Source organism: Mytilus edulis, chromosome 4 (genome assembly GCF_963676685.1).
Source record: "Mytilus edulis chromosome 4, xbMytEdul2.2, whole genome shotgun sequence".
Taxonomy (NCBI): domain Eukaryota; kingdom Metazoa; phylum Mollusca; class Bivalvia; order Mytilida; family Mytilidae; genus Mytilus; species Mytilus edulis.
In genome coordinates this window covers 24,318,238-24,340,304 of record NC_092347.1, presented here as the reverse complement: position 1 = coordinate 24,340,304, position 22,067 = coordinate 24,318,238, and the positions used below count along the sequence as shown (strand labels likewise).

The window sequence follows — 22,067 nt, the reverse complement described above, 5'->3', positions numbered from 1 at the left end:
CTGGTCATTGTTCTTCTTTCGGTACCGAGACTTGATACCTGTTGAATGCATATACCAGTTGGACCCCCCCCCCTTTTCTACTTTAACGATCAATGTATTTGAATGGGGACATATGGTTGAAACCCGCCGTTTGAAAATGCTGGATCCGCCTCTGGAGAATATATAAGCCAAAAAAGTGTCCCATGAAATTGTGTCTTCTATAGAACTATAGTTCACAGTTTATCTGTAAAAGTTCGTTCACGGGACAGAATATCAAGATTGTAAACTATAAATTAGTGTCTCCCTTAGTCAAAAATTGTCCCTAGTACTTTGATGTAATTATATGGATGTTTTATACAAGTATGTCACAAGCTATTTTTTTCTGTCCCTAAAGAAGGGAAATAATTTAGAAACCATTGAAATGTTTTAATCAATTAGTTAAATCTTAGTTGAAATTTAAATCAAGACAATATATCCAACAAAGGCCACATAAGTGGACAATATTTTGTAATAAAAATCTGTCCTGGACAAAATTTCACAGCTCATATCCGTGAAATTTTGTCCATTGGACATCATTTCATGGGGGACCCTATTTAATCCTACATATACAGTCGATAGTTTAAGGTATCAATTGATTTCAGTTTTTATTTACTTGAAGATACAACCTTTATATAATATGTTTAATGGGAAATGTTATGAATGAATCAATTTATGAAAACAAATATCATATGAGAGGGATAATAAACAGCTGCGCCATTAGCGCATGATACGTCCGACGTCTTATGTGGAAGTCTTATGCAATAATCATAAATAGTTTCTGAGAAAGTTTTAAGCAATAACCATATATTGTTTTAGAGACACAGCGGGACATGTGAAACCCCCCACCCTTTTTTTTTTTACAAAAAAACTAAATATTACCAAAATAAAATTTTGAATCAAAACCAAAAAGTATACAGATCTTTAGATTAATATAACAAAGAAGTGTGTAAAGTTTTAAGCAATAATCCTAAATTATTTTTGAGATACGTCGCGACATGTAAAAAACCCTCCCCTGTTTTACAAAATACTCAATAACTCAAAAATAAAATTTTGAATCATCACCAAAAAGTATACAGATCTTTAGATTAATATAACAAAGACATGTGTAAAGTTTTAAGCAATAATCATAAATGGTTTTTGAGATATGGCGCGACATGTAAAAAACCCTCCCCCTTTTTTACAAAATACTTAATAACTTAAAAATGAAATTTTGAATCATCACCAAAAAGTATACAGATATTGAGATTAATATAACTAAGAAGTGTTTAAAGTTTTAAGTCATAATCAAGAATCGTTTTTTACAGTGCGACATGTGAAAAAAAACACCCCTGTTTTAGTTATAAAGTGCCGTAACTCAAAAAGTTTAAATCTTATTATCACCAAAAAGTATACAGATCATTTGATCATCATAAGAAACAACCATATTAAGTTTCGTGAAATTTGGATAAGTCGTTCTCAAGTTACGGTGCGACATGTTTACGCCGGACAGACGGATAGACGGACAGACGGACGGACACCGGACATTTGTATACCATAATAAGTCCAATTTTGACGGGCGTATAAAAATAACAAGAAGAATCCACATTAGGCATTTGCTCGATAACCGGTCCCTATTTCAAAATAATACTCCAATACCGTTTAGTCAAATATGAAAATTCTTAAATGATTTAATCTTTGAGACGACCCCTCCATTTAACCTGTAGACTGTAGGTGTCAATAATAAAGTTGAAAATGTGTATGACAAAGACAACTCAAATTGTGCGTATTTATTATGGCAAAAGAAATACCATCATAAATCTTGCTCTCAAGATCTGGCCAGAGGCTGTTTTTAAATATTCCACTAGTTTTAAAGGGAATATTATTTTTGGGGGATGTTTATCTTTGAACCTATAGTACGAAATATTGACCTTTAACATAGTAGGTCAGATTACACGATGTATATATAAACAAACACGTAACAATGGTTAGCGTTATTTACCTTGTCTCCTCTTTTCAGTAATGCTTCGGTAAATGCTCTCCCCAAGCCTCGGGCAGCACCAGTGACCACAGCCACCTTACCTGACATGTTTAATATCGTTATCACCGTGGGTTAAAGTATAACATGTATAATATAAATATAGATCCATATATCTATACAACCAAAACTTCTTTACCTATGGAAGCCAGATCGTCACGTGCTACACAGTTCTCAGTTTCGTGCATTAAAAACCTTTTTCTCGCTATTGTTCATAACTAATTTTGTTCACTTTATCGTGTTTTCTTGTTTACATTCCCCTTTTCTCCCCAATTGTTTCCATGGACTGGTATCTCATGGAATGTCAGGTCTTCTGAATTTTCAAATTACCACTTAGTAATTCTAAAAAGTTTATTATAACAATTCAAATAATGTTTTTCTATGTTGTGATGTTATACTATTGTTTCAGAAAAAGGGAGAATGTGTGATGCCATTAAAACGTTTAATCCCGCTGCAAATGTTTGCACCTGTCCTAAGTCAGGAATCTGATGTACAGTAGTTGTCGTTTTTTATGTAATTTATACGTGTTTCTCGTTTTTTATATAGATTACACCGTTGGTTTTCCCGTTTGAATGGTTTTACACTAGTAATTTTGCGGCCCTTTATAGCTTGTTGTTCGGTGTGAGCCAAGACTCCGTGTTGAAGGCCGTACATTGACCTATAATGGTTTACTTTTATAAATTGTTATTTGGATGGAGAGTTGTCTCATTGGCACTCGTAGTCATGTGTCTCACTAACAACAGTATAATTCAGGCGTACTACAAACGGTCTGGATTCATTCCATGCTCACTACAATGGGCAATTTTATGCAGCACATCCATGTATTTTAAAATATTTCAAATAACCCCGCCACATTATGTATGTGCCTTGTGTTTTGAGTTTTTTAGCCCAGTAGGCTTTACATTTTCCGAGAAATAATCGTTCATTTCTACAATAAGGTGCAATTTCCTCACAATCATGTATTCTGTGGGCTTTTATCGAAATCTGCGGTGAAAAACATGAATGACAGTAGATTTTTGTTCTGATAGATTGCTTTATCCTTAAATATTTTTTAGCACTTAAGTTTGAATTTACCGGACTTTCTCATGCATTTTACAAACCTCAATTTTACAAGCCTCGTTTGAGTGGACTATACCTTGCCTTCAAACAGTACTTTGTTCATGTCTAAAATAAGTTGCTAGTTTATATTTTATTGCCTAAATTACGATTGGATAAAAGCAACAACTTTACATAATACTATTCAAGTAATTCAAAAATTCAAAATTCAGGATGACAGTAAATATATATATATATATTGATATACAAGTAGAGAATAATAATATACAATAGATAAATTACCACAAAACATGCAACAATCATGAATAGATATTTCTTGAAATGATAGATCTAGTGTTTTGTTCAACAACCAAATCGTATTTAGACTAGATTGATTTCCAAATAAAATTCTGTTTGTGTAAATAGTAAAAAGTGTAAGATTTTTTTCAAATTACTGATTTCTAGACTTGGCAAGTACAATAAGTGTTCATGGTATTCTAAAAAAAAATATACAGCTATTATTTACGTTATTTAGACTAACAGTTTTCAAACAAAAACAAAAAAGGTCATGGTTTATTCCTAAGACGGTATCTTTGATCGTTTACTCGTCACCAATGTGCATACATACATATGTACTTGCAACTGGACATTTAACAATCAACAAATAACCAATCATCAACGATCATATGAGGTATTATTTCATATTGCGGGAATATGAACGACGCTATATATTGTCTTGACGTCACATAAAAATTATGACGTCTTAAAATTAGATTCAAAGGTCAAAAAAAGTAAACGGCATGTTAACGGTACCATGATGTGTGTCTTCATAATATAGATGTCTCGCTCAGGTTAGTTAATTGATACTTTTGGTTAATTTAAAACTGCTACCCTGTTGCAATGAATACACTTTTTAGGAATAGAGAGTCACAGATAGGTTAAAATTCAACTTACATTAAAAAAAATCATTAATGGGAAGTGTCTAATTGTCCAATCTGGCAACCCATTGTTAAGACATCCTATTTCTCTGCCAAGTTGGGAAACCATGTTTCCGATAAAAAAATGTTTAAGTCTGTATTCTTTTTTAGCGATCGCATAGCCCTGCATTGTACTTTGCCCGATAGGCGATATGCGCTATGAAACTACAGTGGTGACTCTCTTTTGTAAACTAGTTAAAAAAAACTAGGTGTTTATGCAGTTGCCTCAAAACCTTATATATATATTTTAAGAGATAACATTTAAATAGGTATTGAATTTGAAAATTTGGATGAACAGAACTTAAAAACAAAGGTCCGTAGTATCCATGGCCTAATATTTGGCAGAAAAAAAAACATTTAATCATCCATTCATGGATAAGGTGAACAAAAACCAACGTGAAAAGACTAAGCTAGCATAAACGACAGTTACTATATGGTATGCAAAACTCGATATCTAGTGAATTATTCATTTTTTAATTTTATTGCCGACTTCAACCTTTTTCTAGCCAGGAAATAACTTTCGGGTTTGGCAATCTATTAAAAGTCCCTGGTTAATAAAATTTATGGAATGATGATAGTTTATTTTTTACAATAATTTTGATTTCGAAATTGCATCACAATTTGTTAAATGGGTTGCAAAATATGTAATTACACAAAGTCACATTTTTTAAAGTACGAACAAGATCTTTTTATAAGATTGCATTAGCAGGGCAGTGTTTTTTTTTTACCTGCACATGTGATTTGTCTCCGATTGAAAATATATCAGAAATTGAAAATAGTGTACGCAAATGGGGCCGATTTATATAGTTCGTACATTAATCTTACATAGAAACTGAGAAAGTCCAACAATTCGCACAATATTGTTTATTCGTCTTTCTATTATACTATAGAGAAAAGTAGAGGTTTAATGTCAACCAAGGAATTATTGCTTATTAGCCTTGAAACTAAATAAGAAAATCATTGCTTACGGTTTTTCAATGAATTTGATTGTCAAATTAGTTATAATGTTACAAAAGATAAAGGTCAACGTAAAATTATCAAATTATCAAAATGTCAAACAAGACCGGAATATTGGTTTGCATGCATGTATTTGTCTTCCAAATAATAAAATGAAAACAAAATGAATGTCAAAAGCAACTTTTACAACATCTTTTTGTCAAATATAGACACAAAAAAAAAGTCAAATGTCAAATAAAACAGCCGGATGTGAAATAGCAGTCAATTAACAATTTCTCTATTGTGTGTTAAAAAATAAGAAAGTTGAATATAAGTGTACGGAATACTGGTCTACAGCTACTGTAACGACAACAGTATCAGCATATTCTCTATGTGACTTAAAGTGTTGAATCATGGACTGTGGAATGGACTGTGGAATGTTGTTCTCGTTGTTCTTTTTCAGATGAATTTTCAGAAATGCACTTATATTGTTTGCAATAAACACACGGCAAAATCATTAAACGCATTTCATTTCTGAGTTTTGCACTCATTGCAATGTAAATAATAAAATTAGAGGCACATGCAATCACAGTGAAAAGCTTTATAATTTCAATGAATAGTTTCAGATCTTTCAAATCGGCATCTTTGTAGTCTATGACTGTATTAATCATATAATTCATTTGTTCTGTGTACGGTGAGGAGGCCAGTATTAATAACAGTAGATGGTCAAGTAATGAGTTATACAACCCAATAGAACAATCGGTGTAATCTGAAAAATGGATAATAGTTGAGTCCATGCAAAGTGTCCAAACACTAGCGACATCATCTTCAGTAAGGGTCTTAATTGTCATGTTATCGGTAAGATTTGAAATAACTTGATTTATCAGTTCACTATAACCATAAACGACAGAATTGCGGGCTCTGCTTGCAAATACTTTATCGATGTCATATCTCATAAATTTAAATATTGACAAGCCCATATTCAATTCAGATTCCTTCGTACAACTTTTATTGAAAGCTGCAAGTTCGATTCGATCATCTGCATTACCGATCATGGAGCAATACGTTGATACTACAATTTCGGTCATCAGTTCTTGACTTGTACCTTTGTAAAAACTTGGGTTTATTAGCGTTGAATTTAAAATGTTGTCATATCGCTGTTTAATGGATATTTTTCTAGTCATGTACACGTTTGGGTCAAACGGAGTTGTGTGTTTGTGTGTTGATGAAAATGCTAGTATATTTTCTAGAAGTTCAGCTACTCGTTCTTTTTTTAGTTCTTCATCTTTTTTAGAACCGCTCCGACTAGTACATCCGGTTACAATATCCATCGTTATCCTTGTTGTCATTCGTTCCAGACAATCGTGTGCATCTCTTTCTATATCTGTCCGAACTGTTTTCCTAATGTATGACGTTTTATCTGTTCTTCCCCAGTATGCATTAGACACTGTTCCATTGATGTAAAGCCGTGGACATTCTGACACAACGAACACCACAAGTACACAAAGGATCAGAATACAGGAATTTCTTTCGTATTTTGAAAATGTATTCTTTCCTCTCAGTTGTTTCCGCTTACACAGTTTATACGTTATATAGATAGTAGAAGTTAACATGGCTGCCACTGCTAATGCCAACAACACAGTGTATATGAGTGGGTAAGTTGTCAGAGCGTAACTTTCTAATTCTGTTGTTGGCTTGAGCACTTTACATATATCATTTTGTGCTTCACCGAACTGAACCAATAATGCTCGAGGGAGATGTATTGAGAGTGAAAAAAGGAAACATACGCAGCATACTATTGCAGATCTCTTTGGCGACATGTTTGAACGAGTCCATATTGGAAACGCAATGGCTATCATTTTCTGTAAACCTAGACACGTGGTTAGCAGTACAGACGTCAAATGAAAACTATCAGCCATTGGTGTGGTCCAGTAGTGTATGATACAGTAAGGGGGTGGTAAATCGACAACTTTGCTTGTAACATATCTGTAAAATGGCGAGAAAATAGGTTCAATGCCATAAAGAAAAAATGCAGTGCGACCATCGGCAAGTGCTAATCCCTGCATGAGTACTGTCGATGTTGACATAAGTTTTTTCGAAGTAAGTGTCCAACAGACAACTATGTTCATCAGAATAGCCAAATATGAAACTAAAGGTCCAAAAACAATGTTCACCCCGAAAGGTATTCGCTGATATAAAAGAACAAACATTTCTTGTTTCTTTGTATTATTCTGTTATTATTCCATTGATGTCAAATATCTGAAATTTGAAATTAACATAACTTGTGGTGTTTTATATGAATGCGATAAACATTCAAGCTCTTATCATGCTTATTGTATTTAATTGTGAAAATTCATATATCTATAATACTTTAAGGGGCATTGCTGTGATTTGACAATAAAAGTTGAAATAATCAAAGTATTGGCTTCAAACATTTACAAAGAATGGATTATTCCTTATAAGCTTCTAATTTGGTTCCGTTTCGTCAAAATATGGTCCGGCAACCATTCAGCCGATTTTTTTTCATGCAAAGATGATAAATTGACCTCATTCTGATCTATATGCATGCATTGCAGCAACCTTTGATTTGCCCTAAGTAAGAGATGTTTGCGGATTTATTATTTTACAAATGATACTATGTCGGACAGGAGATCGACTTTGTTAACTCATATCAATGGATGGTATAAAAAAATGTACAAGAGAGAGGGACGAAAGATACCAGACGGACAGTCAAACTCATAAATCAAAAATAAACTGACAACGCCTGGCTAAAAATGAAAAAGACAAACAATAGAACACATGACACAACATAGAAAACTAAAGAATAAGCAACACGAACCCCAAAATCGTTTTACAAGTGTAGCATGTACACAATTGATTTTTGCGAGTCGAAACGAAATCAAACAAAAATCGTCCTTGTTATATATTACACATGCTATCATGATTTATTTGTTTATATATACCGGGTCGGTCAAAAGCTTCTTAGAGCTTGTGTTGTATATTTAAACTAACGCCGAATCAAAATAAAGTTTTCTTATTCTTACTATACCGGGTTATTAATATATGTTAATCGGCAATGTTGAAAGGTTAGACGATGATAATTGTAGATGGTGCCCGTTTCCAAAGAAGGTTAGACTAGGGTTAATTGTAGACCCAAAAGCTAGACGAGGGTTAATTGTTGACGGTGACAGGTCCCAAAAAGGGTAAGGTCAGACGAAGTTTTATTGTAAGCGTTGCCATGTCCCAAAGAAGGTTAGACAAGGGTTAATTGTAGACGGTGCCCAGTCCCAAAGTTTGATAAACGCGGGTTAATTGTAATTTGTAGATGGTGCTTGTCCCAAAGAAGGTTTGACGAAAGTTAATTGTAGACAGTAACCGGTCCCAAAATATGTCAAACGAGGGGTAATTGTAGGTGGTGACAGGTTAAAACAAAGAGTCTTTAAATTTCGAGTGCAGTACGTCAACTGTCAGAGTATGCGCGAAAACGTATAAGACACGTATCGATAACGGTCTCCGAATTGGGTTATTTTTTAAAACAAATTGCGTCAGTTTTCTATAGAAAAAACTATTGTTTCAAAGAATAATTTATACGACATATAACAAATGCGTCCGACTTTGAATTGTTTCATAAGCGATGTAGCGGCTCCGTGAACTCGGTCTCTTCCTTTATTGGTAATAATATGTTACCGTGATAGTAGATGAAATGACTGGAAGTAAAGTTACCGAGGTTTATGTCGAATAAGGTGGGTTTTTTTTTCTCACTTTTTACTAAGATCACTATTTTGTACGGTGGCAGAATGCGGTCATAAAAGAAAAAAAAATATGTTGTTCCCTCAAGATACTATGTCGTTCCCTCAAGATGCTATGTCGTTCCCACAAGATAGTTATGTCGTTCCCACAAGATAGTTATCTCGTTCCCTCAAAATACCGTAATTTTGACTGTTACAAATGAATGTATAACCCCAAAACCGAAGTCGGTGATCCTATAATTATTTTAGATGTTTAAGTGTTTAGAAGTATCTCCATTCAGAACAGAGGACTCATATATCATTTCCATTACCAGTCAAACTCTTTTACTATATTACGTCATTTAGATTTTTTTATGGGCAAACTGAATCCACCAATCTTAACGATTCGGCCATTCTCGATATGCAGTTATTTATTCGTACAACCAGAAAGGCCGAGTAGTCACGATCCACGTGGACTGACACAGTCTTATATTTTTGACATTTTTACCTATTATGTTTGTTTGTTTTGTTCACGCATCGTTGTCAATATAACTTGATGGACTTTGATGTTACTGTCATACAAGTGAGAGGTTTAGCTAGCTATAAAACTATCTACATATTATAAAGAAAATGTCAGGTTTAGCTAGCTTTAAAACCATCCACATATTATAAAGATAATGTCTGTGCTAAGTCAGGAATATGACAGTTGTTATCCTTACGTTTGATATGTTTGGTTTTGCCATTTGATTAGGGGTTTTCCGTTTTGAATAGTTCAGTATTTTTGTGATTTTACCTTTTATACATTGTACAAGTTTCCGTCTGTATTCTTTTATACATTCTTCAGCCAAATTCGATATACCCGATGGAACCATGCTTACACCTGTTACGTTAAACGTTCTTCATAGATTTGTGTGATAAAACTTGTCAGTTCTCAACAACAATTTAAACATTCCATTCTCTTTTTTTAAACACAAATGATATATATGCTGCTGCTAGTTTTTGTTTGCATTATAAGTTCACATTTGATATTACACAATTAATTGGCATACCTTATATCAATGAGGATGTATTCCTTGTAACTTTGTGTTCTTTCTCTGTAGTGATGTGTACATTTGTATATTTTTATTTGTTCTTTTGTAAAAATTCATGGTACATAATTATATTGATATATTATGTAAATTAGGTTAAACACCTTCCTTTTTATACAATTTCTGAAATTTGAAACAACTTGACACGCAAATGTATTTATAGTTCACATTGAAGATCATTGAAATATAATACAACGTTGTGTTTTCCTTTTTGTCAAAAGTATAGGCGTGCAGAATTGTCATTATTCGTGGAAGGCTATTTTCATTTGAAGGTCCCACCGTAGGCAACAAGGACATTACGTGTTACCTAGTCAATTGACCATCCGTCCATTTATCCCATTTTCGTTTCCACATTGTAACTTTTAAAAGTTTCCTTCATCAATTTTTATGAAACCAATACACATTGCTAAGAACCAAAACTAGCCGACAGATTTTGGAAAAATTTGGGCAGTGAGTCACTCACTCTTTTAGAGTTTTATAACTTCGACAATTGCAATTTTTTCGTTTTCACACACTTACTTTTTTTTAAAGTGTGTCTTATCCATACTTTATGAAACTCGTACACAATGCTTTTAAGAATCACATCATGCAGACACATTCTTCTTCTATCTTATTGTATGACACTGGCGTTTGGACTATGTCGGACATGTCGTTTTATATAGCCATCGCTGCTTAAAGGCTGTAGAACTATCCGAGTTAACTCAGAGTTGCCATTTTTCTTCTATAACTTATAACAAGTTTGTGTTTTGAAAAAAGCCTCTACTTATGTGAAATATTTTGTGAAATGTTTTGTATCAATCTGAATTTGTTATTTTTCTTTTAAAAATTGCTGCTAAACAAAAACAAAAGATGTTGTATGATATACCACAGAGAAAAGAATTCATCAGAGATAAAATGAAATAAAAGAGGGCTGCTATAGGTCACCATAAGGCCTTCAACAATGAGGGAAACCAATGCCATATTGAAAGCAATAAAACGTTTTTTTATTCTGTTATGTTATTTATAAAATTACTAGTTTGGACACTCAAATATACCTAACCGACGACTTGTGTTTGTCCTTATATAAATATACCTTACCGACGACTTGTGTTTGTCCTTATATAAAGCAGAGTTCATACACAACCGTCAACAAAAAACAACCATCTTGCAAAGTTCTTAAACACTTTCAGATATTATAAATGATGTCAATCAATAATACATATTTCAGTGATTACTTGCCACTTATGTATATATACGGTTCTGGAAGCCCGTTTAGGACCTCCCAAATATATATTGTAAATATCGAATTTTCGTATTTTTTTTTTGTAATTCGTAGTTATAGCAATTTTTTTGTGATAAAGGATTAAAATCGTAGTAACGAATTTCATAATAAAATAAAACAACACATTATTAATTTCATGCGACCGAAGCGCTTTTCTTATTTGAACTTTAGCAGGAATGCTTTAGGTCGAATATTTGAATGCCGGGGATATTACAATGATTAACGAATTCTATAATTTCGTGACAACGTATTTAATGTGATACTCAATTCTACATCTCGTGATTACGATTTAAATTCGTGATATTGAATTCAAATTATATGTTGGGAATTTCTAAATGGACTTCCTACATAATACATATATCCCAGTAATTTGATATGGACGATGCTTCCAAAGATAGAAAGTTTGCTTCACATTACCAATTTCTCAGTTGTAACATACTAAGTACTCTCTCTCCCATCGTATTGCGTTCACATATCTCAATTTATATACGTGACAATTGTGCATTTTGACATTTACCGCATGAGTCCTAATCCGGACCGTGACGTTTTGATAGCTAGAGTGTGGATTGGCTCGAGATGCATATTAAGCAGGAGACTTGACTGGCATGTCAATCCCTCAGTTTGGTGTGTATATGTTCCAGACCTTATGAGTATTTGGACCGTACGCGTATGAGTATTTTGAAAAAGTACGCATACGGTCAGGACCGTACACGTACGGTCCAAAATCTCATACGGTATGGAACATTTATACCTGAATTGTCTTTTTACTTGAATTATGAGATTTGAACATAGGTAAACTGTACTTCTGTTCATTGTACTAATTTGAGTATGTTGTTTTTATCCTGACATTAACCAGCTCAACATGGAAGCGTCAAAAAAAATATTAGTGTAACTGTTATTTGTACAATAGTTAGCTGATTGCAGGATAAAAACAATAATTTAACCATTGAAAGACTTCATTACAACAATATACATGCTGTCAAGACGTTTTCGCATTTTATTTTCCATATATATTAGAGATCATTAGAGTCAATGTCTTCTATCTCTTTTTAAATGTGTCGGTCGGCCGACGTTGATTGTTTCTCGAGCATCGAATTCTTGGAATAATTATTACTAGTATGTTCTCAATCGTTACAATTAGTAAATTTTGTACATTTATTTTGAAAAAAAATATTCAAAATATACCATTGATTAAAAATATACAGTTATAAAGTTTAAATCACATAAAACAACTTATGACATAACTAGTTATTTACCTCAACGATTCTATATCGGCTTTCGCTATTGAACCTAACTTTGTCTTTGTTGTAATGTAATATGAACTCTTAATTTTGTCTTTCTTATGTGCAATCTGATTCAGTGATTAGTCAGCTTTCAGTTTCATTGTCCGTAATAACTCGTTTCTTGGAATAAAAGAAACAGGTGATAAAGATTTATATCTTTTATAATCTTACGGTCCTTCTTGTCGTTATGCATGGTAACATCGGATAGAAAAAATTACGCGACCACAAAAATATTTCCGTGTCTCTTAGCTTTTAAATTGTTTGATTAAAGGGTGGAAATATATAGTATCATAATTCATACATGGAAGTACCAAGTATAACATTAGTTTTTATGAATTTTTTAATGTAAACATGAATATTTCACTCGAAAAAACTTGACACGATGTATTTAAAATGGTTTCTCTGTCTCCTTTCATTATAATATATAGACCCTACTATTACATTTGGAGATAGAGACTTTCGTTGATTTTTTATTGGTTTGATATGATACGTTTATCTTTTGTATTCACTAGTTTTAATCGCTTGAGATTTTTCCTTGAGAGCAAATTTCGTAAGCTTTTACATCATTCATTGAAAATCTTCTCGTAAAACCAAATCACAAGGAGATCTTGTTATAGGACAACTATTACTATACGATTTTCCGCTATAATCTACTGTCTGAAGGTAAACTGCGAATATTTGTTTCAATTTCGACTCTTTTTGAAGATTTTTATAAAAAATCCAAAAGTGTGCCCCTCGAAGCAATCGTTTCTAAGGTTAACAGCACATAATATGCGTACAGAATGGCGGAGTCACGTAAGATTATAAGTATATAAATGTCAAGTTGTATAATGGCGGAGTCGCGTAAGATTATAAGTATATAAATGTCACGTACAGAATGGCGGAGTCACGTAAGATTATAAGTATATAAATGTCAAGTTGTATAATTGGATGTGTGCTTCCTTACGACTTTTTTCTTTCTTGCAGGGCACATAGAAATATAACAACAGTCAGATTACCACATACTTGATAGAAAGAGCTTTGCACATATTACCATGACAAAAGTTGAACAGAAATCAAAGTAAGTTCCCGCTGTAAAATATGCTGTTAAAAAAGAAGAAAAACAGCTAGATTAAACAGATTGTGTTTTCTGCGAATCATGGAAATACAATATTAGTGGTAGACATACTCTGATCTAGTGATTTGTAAGTCGGGACTCAAAACGATAGAATGTTCTCTTCATAGTTAAAAATGTATGCTATTGAAAAAAAAATATAGTGAAAAATATGTGTTGATTATGTTGCTCAAAGGCGTTGCTGTATATAAATATATATATATATATATCTTTATTCTCATCACCAAGCACGTAGGTACAGAGAAGACATGCATGTATAATACAATATATTAACTACATAAACATAAATATACAATATTATTGTCATGGCTGAAAATAGAACAAAGGGATAAAAGACATGTAATCATATATCCCGAAAAAAACGTTTCCAGAATAACGGTCAAGATCTACCTACAATATATTAAGGTTGCTATTCTGTAAATAAAGAAAATACAATTCCTTTGCGGCTAAAACTGTGGGACTTTTACTATATGAGGTTTCGTGAAAAAGTATATCCCAGACCGGAAAGTTGATATGCACTACTGTTTTATTCAAAGGTCTGATTGACTCAAGATAATTTCAACATTTATATGCCCAGAACTTCTAAGAGTTTAAGCTTCTACTAAAATGCTATACTACCCCTACCTCCACTTTTGGACCTCCTAAGAATTATGTTCAACTCCGCCACATTATTCATGTATGTGCCTGTCCCAAGTCAGGAGCCTGTAATTCAGTGGTTGTCGTTTGTTTATGTGTTACATATTTGTTTTTCGTTCATTTTTTTTTATATAAATAAGGCCGTTAGTTTTCTCGTTTGAATTGATTTACATTGTCATATCGGGGCCTTTTATAGCTGACTATGCAGTATGGGCTTTACTCATTGTTGAAGGCCGTACGGTGACCTATAGTTGTTAATGTCTTTGTCATTTTGGTCCCTTGTGACAGTTGTCTCATTGGCAATCATACCACATCTTCTTTTTTTTTTTTTTTATATATCTATGAATATCCCTAAAAGAGACGTGGCTTGTGAAAATATATGTATATACATAGTCCAACCTAAAGACTGAAATTGTCAGACGATAACAGTTACATAAATTATATTTTAGGTACCTGCAACATGTTTATATGTATTCAGGTTTTGGTATTTTCGAAATTTTGAATTTCGCTTCATCGTATACCAGGTTAATCCTTTTTATAGTTCCCTTTGCCTTTGCATCATGTTGTATGAAGCAATGTTAAACATCATCTCTAACATATATAGTAATTTATATTAACATTCTATTTTTAGATAATAGATAAAGGTATGGATTCCAAATGCCATAATCAGTATCAACTTAAAGAAGCATCTGTAGTTTTGACAAAGCTTGATGACAAAATATTTTCACAGGATACATTAACTGTTCTCTCAGATAATGATGCAAATAATTCTACAAAATGTGAAAATACATCAGCTAATCAAAATATAGAAGAGAGCCAAACTCCTTTGTCTGATAACATTACACAAGGAAGTCGCAAACGTAGAAGGAAAAATGAAGCACCAAAAAGAAAAATAATGAGAATAGATGAGTCTTATGATGTTGATGATGATATTTATAGGACCTATTCAGAAGACAGGTCCTCTATTGATAGTGATACAGATGTAGACTGTTGTTTTACTCGTGAAAAGACTCCAAGCCATCTTTACATGACGTCTGGTTGTGGTAACAACAATGCAAATAAAGGGGAACAAAAGGACTGTATAGACAGTGATAAACCAAAACTCTACAAAACACCAATATATATCATGAAATCTAAAAGCACAAGAAGTCCAGATGATTCTCAGTCATGTCTTAACTCATCTATTCAGACAGGAATTACCGACCCCGTTACACCGCACAGTCATGCTGATTCTGATGAATGTGATTTTATAGACGTAACTACAATAACCGACTCCATAAACATACAGAGTCCTGTAAATTCACAAGATTGTCAGATTACTTCAATTGATACACGTGAATTTACCTGTCATGTAAGTCCACATAGTCCCAAAGAGTCTCTGCGAAATCATGTTAATTCAGAAGTTCAAAATGAAATTATCAACCCTGTTACTTCTACCACAATCAACAGCGATACGTTTCCTATATCATCAACCAGTGAAAACATTTCAAATAAACATAAAGTCATTCTTGAAAAAGAAACAAAACTGAAAAAAGAGAAAAAAGTGCCAAATATTTTATCCCGAGCGAAAAGAGCATCAAAAAAGCCACTTAAACTTAAAGATACTAGTAGCTCTCTTGTAGAGATAAGACCAAAACCACACGAACACTTCAAAATCACTACTGCAACACGTGCTTTGTTAGATGAAACGTTAAACAAACATGTCGTTTCACCAATAAATCGTCCTGTTTTTAATTCAACATTGCCAATTATACTTAAAGATGCTTCAGATACTGACAAAAATCCAACACCACCAAATTTGTCCTTAGCTAAAAGTATAGACACATCGTTAACTTCACAAGTAAAGACACCAACAAATATCCCAATGACGGTTAACAAGTTTGCTTTGTCATCCACAGTATCCACAGCAATTAAACCGACTATGTCAAAACCGCAGTATAGCTCGAGGTTGAGGTCAAAATCTGGGACAAAATATATAGTACGAAAGGATAGTATCATCAGTACCAACATTTCAGATTTTCTAGAACCTTCATTTAGCAGTAAGCTGACCAAAGAATTTGGTAGCAGATTGATTTTAAAACTTCCCGAGAAATATCTGAATGAAACAAAGTGTTTTAAGAACTTTTCGCCTGGAATCAAATCAAAACAAGGTACAGTGTCTGACAGTGAAGTCCAGGGGTCTTCCGGATTACAGATATCATCAGTTAATGTTAGTCCGTCTGTCCAAATAAACACTGCTCCTAAAGCATCCCCGATTCTCAAACTTACGCATTCGAAGGAAGATTATCAATACGTAGATGCTGACGAGAGGCCTATCTTTTTACGAAGTAAAGGTGGTCTAGATGATATAATGCAGGAACTGAATATGATGAATCCAGAGTTACCGAAATCACCTGATGTTGCAACAAAACCGGAACAGACAGAGGCAGATTTTCAAATGATTATTCCGAACAAAGAGAGAAAATTTAGTGTCAAACAAATAACCCCTACTGGTCTATTCTTATCTAACTTGAAAGGTAGACTGATGACGCATACAAAGTCCTCCTCTAAAAGTACAGGTAGTCTGTCCATACAAGATATAACAAAACCACGCATTGTGCAGACTTTTAGTATGCAACAACAGGTCGAAAGAAATGAGAACGACAGGAGACTTAGAGAGGGAACGATCTTCAATGATTTACATAAAATTGATGATAAGAGAAAGAAGAATTTTGAAAAAACCTCTAACTTTGATAACGTTCAGGTAAAATGCAAAATTAATAAACTCCAAATGAGACTTAACAAACCACTTTCTGCAGAAGAACTTAAAGGTAGATCAGAAAATTCTTCACAAAGGCCTCACCAAAGTTCAAATCAGCAAGAATTGAACGGTAATTATTTTGCAGATGACCAATCTAAACCAAACAGTGCGTTGCCTCATAGCGGGTTTCAACAAAAGAATGAACATGATAGCAGAAGGTTGTCGAAAATGGAGCTAACCAGTACCACATATCAGACTAATAATGAGGGATTACTCAGTGTCACTCAAATTAAACAGGAACCTGTTGATCCAATGGAGGAAAGTAACATGAAACCGGAAGGTGAAAAATATGGCAAGATAGACGATGTAAAACCAAACGTATTACTCAACGACTCAAAACCGGTATTTGTAAGTACAAATGAAATTAAATCTGAACGCCTGGATTCAAACGAAGATTTACAGAATGGAAACGAAAAAAACAAATTACACACATACAATGAACATGAAATAAATCAGACAGACAAGAAACCTATTGTTGAACCAAACAAAGAAGGATCAATGAAGAAGACTGAAATACCAGATGGACGAACCATTTCAATTGAGCGCAACTATGAATATAAATTTGATGACCACGCTTATACAAGATTAGAAAGAGAAGCCTCTAAAAGTAAAGGAATCGAGTCGGAAACGTATACTAACCAGAATGAAGAAAACAGTCAGAAAATACCACTTACTGTGCAAGAATTCGAAACAGATATTATTTCAGAAACACTACTAAAGGCACATAATTCGATAACATCTCCAAAACCTACTTCAATACCTGTTTATGCTGTGCGCTGTGGAGAGAGAGTTGTTCTGTTTCCTGCATCTAAAGCTGTCACTTTAGGAAAACCTACAAAAGCAGAAATTCTGCCTAAACTGGCGCCGACGCCAACAAAATCACAAAAACAGGTATCCCCATCTAAAAACATAAACAAAATATCAATGAAAAAACACCAATTAGAGAGACAGAAAATGAATTTTGTCAAGAAATGTGCCTTAAGCTGTTCACAGGAATCAAATGCAAAAAAACTAGAATTGGATGTAAACGATCTCATTACTAGAGACTTTAAACATATTATTGGTAAGAGACCAAAGAACAGTATGAAACATATGTGTGCTGTTGTCGTGCAAATAACTAGATCTTTGGACAACAAATTTACTTTCTCCAAAGATGTGTTGGCTTTAAGTTTTACCAACGGATCAAATCCTACTCTTGTCAGGTGGCATACAGATGGAATACATGCTGCCTTGGTTACCTTCAATAACAAAGGTAAGATTCAGCATCTAACTGTAGACCGCCTGTTATCAGGATTTTATTGTTTGAGTTTGAAAAATGACCCGGTGATACGAAAAAGCAGGACGTTTGAGGGGTTGTTAACCTCAACATTACCAAATGAGGACCTCTTGCATTCTGAAAAGGATTTCCTTGCCGTTGGAGAAATCAAAAGCATAATGGACCCAACACTTAGGAAGCCGGATATAAAACCTTCTAGTGGTATGACATTGACTGAAGCATTATCAGACGTTTTACCTAAAGATTTAATGCAGATGTACAACCCTGCCGTGAGTGACAGGAGTTATATACCAAAGGTACATGACAAATCTTGGTACTCACTTGAAAAGTTCGAAACTTTTACTAGAACGTATGGTAGAAAGAGGGGATATTATACAAATGGATGCAGACTACCTGGAGAAGAAGTGGTGAATTAATCTATACTTGTGGTATTTTATAATGTTTTAATGACAGTACAATTTAAAACAAAACATTTTGTTCAACTTATCTTTGGTTTATAAATCCTTTTGTGATGAGTGCCATCCTTAATATTTGAAAGAATTATCTTTTTGTTTACATTTAGCGTTTGGTTGATGTAGAACTTTATATCATGTATACAGTAAATAGTACATGTCTTAAAAAGGTTTTTGTTCGGTCGTGAAGTTTTTTTTTCTGTTTTTAGTGACAACTTTTGCATAGGCTTGTACTGTTGGCTTGGTATAGAGCATTGTGCTTTCATTAAATTTACATGATATGCGTCTGATATTTCATTTTAATGTGGACTTTAAAAATCCATACTACATGTAGATAGACTTAGAAAAAATAACACAAAAAAATACAGAAGAAAGGAAATGTAGAAAAAAATATTACAAAAAATACAGAAGAAAGGAAATGTAGAAAAAAATAACACTTAAAAATATAAAATGTAGAAAAATAACACAAAAAAAAAACACAAGGAAGGAAATTTAGAAAAAAATAACACTTAAAAATACAGAAGGAATGAAATGTAGAAACAATTAACACGAAAAAATATAGAAGAAAGGAAATGAAGAAATGAATAACACGCAAAAATACAGAAAAAGGGAAATGTAGAAAAAAATAACGCTAAAAAAAACCAGAAAAAAGGAAATGTATCACCAAACAAAATTGAACGTCCAACAGAAATAACCGATTGAAAAATAAAACAAGTGATACATGAAGAGAACAAAGTAAGGTTTGGATAACCAAAAATCATTTATTCTGAAAACTTAGCCGGAATCGGGTCATAAGGACAGGACAAGCTACGAAAATATCAAAATAATGAGATATGTGGTATGGTTGACAAAGCACAGTATCCCGTCAGAGACACGTAGATGACAGCATTTATATGTCACCGTAAGGCCTTCAACAATGAGCAAAACCCATACCACAGTGTAAGCTTAAAAAGTCCCCGCATTTAAATTGTTACAATTCTGACGAGAAATATAACGGTCTAATTTATGTACAAAATCAAAAAGGAAAAACAATATGATTTGCAGTAAAAAACGAAAATCACTTAAGTTACTGGGTCTTGATTTAAGACAGGCACATAGAGAATATGGCGGGGTAAAACATGTTTACGGGCCTTCTATAAGATAATGGGAGAATGATGTAACAGCACAACAGAAGCTAGTTCAAAACCATTTGAGACATGCACGAGTAAATAGCACGAAGGAAAGAATATTTCAGACTTGCGAGAGAATTACGAACATGTTTGAGATATGCAAAATTGTATACTAGTATCATGATGTCAAGTCATCTGAGGAGAAAGAAGCACGATAGAGACAAATCATAAAACCCTATAACAATGCTAGAATGAGACAACAAAATACGCATCGTTTGATATGCATGTTATAAAACTTACATAGAACAAATACGAAATAACAGAAAATCATAGTTCACTCATGAATCATACCAGAATTAGAGATACGAAAAGGATGAAGTTTTTCTTTAGCTGATTGTCCTGAATATTAATTGACTTTTTTGTTACAAATAAGTTTGAAGGTTTTAAAAAAACAAACATATAAGTACACTTTGCCAGACGTTGAGTCTGTTATAAACTGTGCTTACATTATACACATTGCGTGGTATTCTTGGTACATCGACATATTAGACCCTATATTACATAGACATACAAGACCTTGGCATATATTGCGATTCCAGAGCTTGAAGAACATTAATATACCAGACATTGAAGTAATTTGACATACCAGATCTTTTAATGTATTGACATAGTAGATCTTTAAGTGCATTGACATAGCAGACCTAGTGCACCAACATACCAGATCAAGTAGAAAATTGACATACCAGATCAGTGTTGATATGTTGTTTTGTAAACATTTTAATTCTTTTTCAAAACTTACAGTACATTGACATTAAAGTTTTTTGGTAAGTGGACATACTAGACCTTATAGCAAATTGACACTTCAGTACATTAACATACCTGATATTATGGTACATTGAAGTACCAGACCTTGTATATTGACATATGACATTGTGGTACATTTGAAACAAGACCTTGTGGTACATTGGAAAACAAGACCTTGGGTACATTGGCATACAAGACCTTGTGGTACATTGACATACAAGACCTTGTGGTACTTTGAAATACCAAACCTTGTGGTACATTGACATAGCCGACCTTGTGGTACATTGACATAGCCGACCTTGTGGTACATTGACATAGCCGACCTTGTGGTACATTGACATAGCAGACCTTGTGACATACAAGACATTGTGATACATTGACATACAAGACCTTGTGGTAGATTGACATAGCTGACCTTGTGGTACATTGACAAACAAGACCTTGTGGTACTTGGACATAGCAGACCTTGTGGTACATTGACATAGCAGACCATGTGGTACATTGACATACAAGACCTTGTGATACATTGACATACAAGACCTTGTGGTACATTGACATAGCCGTCCTTGTGGTACATTGACAAACAAGACCTTGTGATACATTGACATAGCTGACCTTATGATACATTGACATACCTAACCTTGTGGTACATTGACATACTAGACCTTGTAGTATATTGACATACCAGACCTTGTGGTACATTGACATACCTAACCTTGTGGTACATTGATATGCTAGACCTTGTCGTATATTGACATACCAAACCTTATGGTACATTGACATACCAGACATAATGGTACATTGACGAACCAGACCTTGAAGAACATTGACGTACCAGACCTAGTACTAGTAGTACATTGACACACGAGTCGTTGTGGTAAATTGACATACAAAACCTTGTGGTACATTGACATACAAGACCTTGTGGTACATTGCCATACAAGACCTTGTGATACATTGACATACAAGACCTTATAGTACATTGACATACCAGTAATTGTGGTACATTGACATACAATACCTTGTGGTACATTGACATACAATACCTTGTGGTACATTGACATACAATACCTTGTGGTACATTGACATACAAGACCTTGTAGCACATTGACATACAAGACCTTATGGTACATTGAAATAGCCGTCCTTGTGGTACATTGACAAACAAGACCTTGTGGTACATTGACATAGCTGACCTTATGATACATTGACATACCTAACCTTGTGGTACATTGACATACTAGACCTTGTAGTATATTGACATACCAGACCTTGTGGTACATTGACATACCTAACCATGTGGTACATTGACATGCTAGACCTTGTCGTATATTGACATACCAAACCTTGTGGTACATTGACATACCAGACATTATGGTACATTGACGTACCAGACCTTGGAGTACATTGACGTACCAGACCTAGTACTAGTAGTACATTGACACACAAGTCGTTGTGGTAAATTGACATACAAGACCTAGTAGTACATTGACATACAAGACCTTGTGGTACATTGACATACAAGACCTTGTGATA

At 33.7% G+C, this 22,067-nt stretch overlaps 3 protein-coding genes across 5 annotated transcripts in view; 1 reads left to right on the top strand and 2 right to left on the bottom strand.

Annotated features, from left to right (window-relative positions):
• Positions 1-2,165, bottom strand: part of LOC139521754 (15-hydroxyprostaglandin dehydrogenase [NAD(+)]-like) — a 42,407-nt gene extending 40,242 nt beyond the window's left edge. The window contains exon 1 of the mRNA XM_071315337.1: positions 1,997-2,165. Within this exon, the coding sequence (XP_071171438.1) occupies positions 1,997-2,083 (87 nt within the window). The 5' untranslated portion in view covers positions 2,084-2,165. The remainder of the gene's footprint in view (positions 1-1,996) is intronic.
• A 1,041-nt stretch (positions 2,166-3,206) lies between these two features.
• LOC139519275 (uncharacterized) lies at positions 3,207-12,399 on the bottom strand. 3 transcript variants are annotated; one of them, XM_071311244.1, is made up of 2 exons: positions 12,314-12,399; positions 3,207-7,239 (listed from the first exon to the last, which is right to left on the bottom strand). In XM_071311244.1, exon 2 carries the CDS (start codon positions 7,188-7,190, stop codon positions 5,379-5,381), a length of 1,812 nt encoding a protein of 603 aa, XP_071167345.1. In that variant the 5' UTR covers positions 7,191-7,239; positions 12,314-12,399; the 3' UTR covers positions 3,207-5,378. The 3 variants fall into 3 exon arrangements, with proteins under 3 accessions (XP_071167345.1, XP_071167346.1, XP_071167344.1); XM_071311245.1 differs by lacking the exon at positions 12,314-12,399 and adding an exon at positions 9,758-9,816; XM_071311243.1 differs by lacking the exon at positions 12,314-12,399 and adding an exon at positions 9,502-9,607.
• On the top strand, positions 3,808-18,901 carry LOC139519274 (uncharacterized). The gene is made up of 3 exons (XM_071311242.1): positions 3,808-3,918; positions 13,307-13,400; positions 14,722-18,901. Exon 3 carries the CDS (start codon positions 14,737-14,739, stop codon positions 18,580-18,582), a length of 3,846 nt encoding a protein of 1,281 aa, XP_071167343.1. The 5' UTR covers positions 3,808-3,918; positions 13,307-13,400; positions 14,722-14,736; the 3' UTR covers positions 18,583-18,901.
• The last annotated feature ends 3,166 nt before the right edge of the window (positions 18,902-22,067 follow it).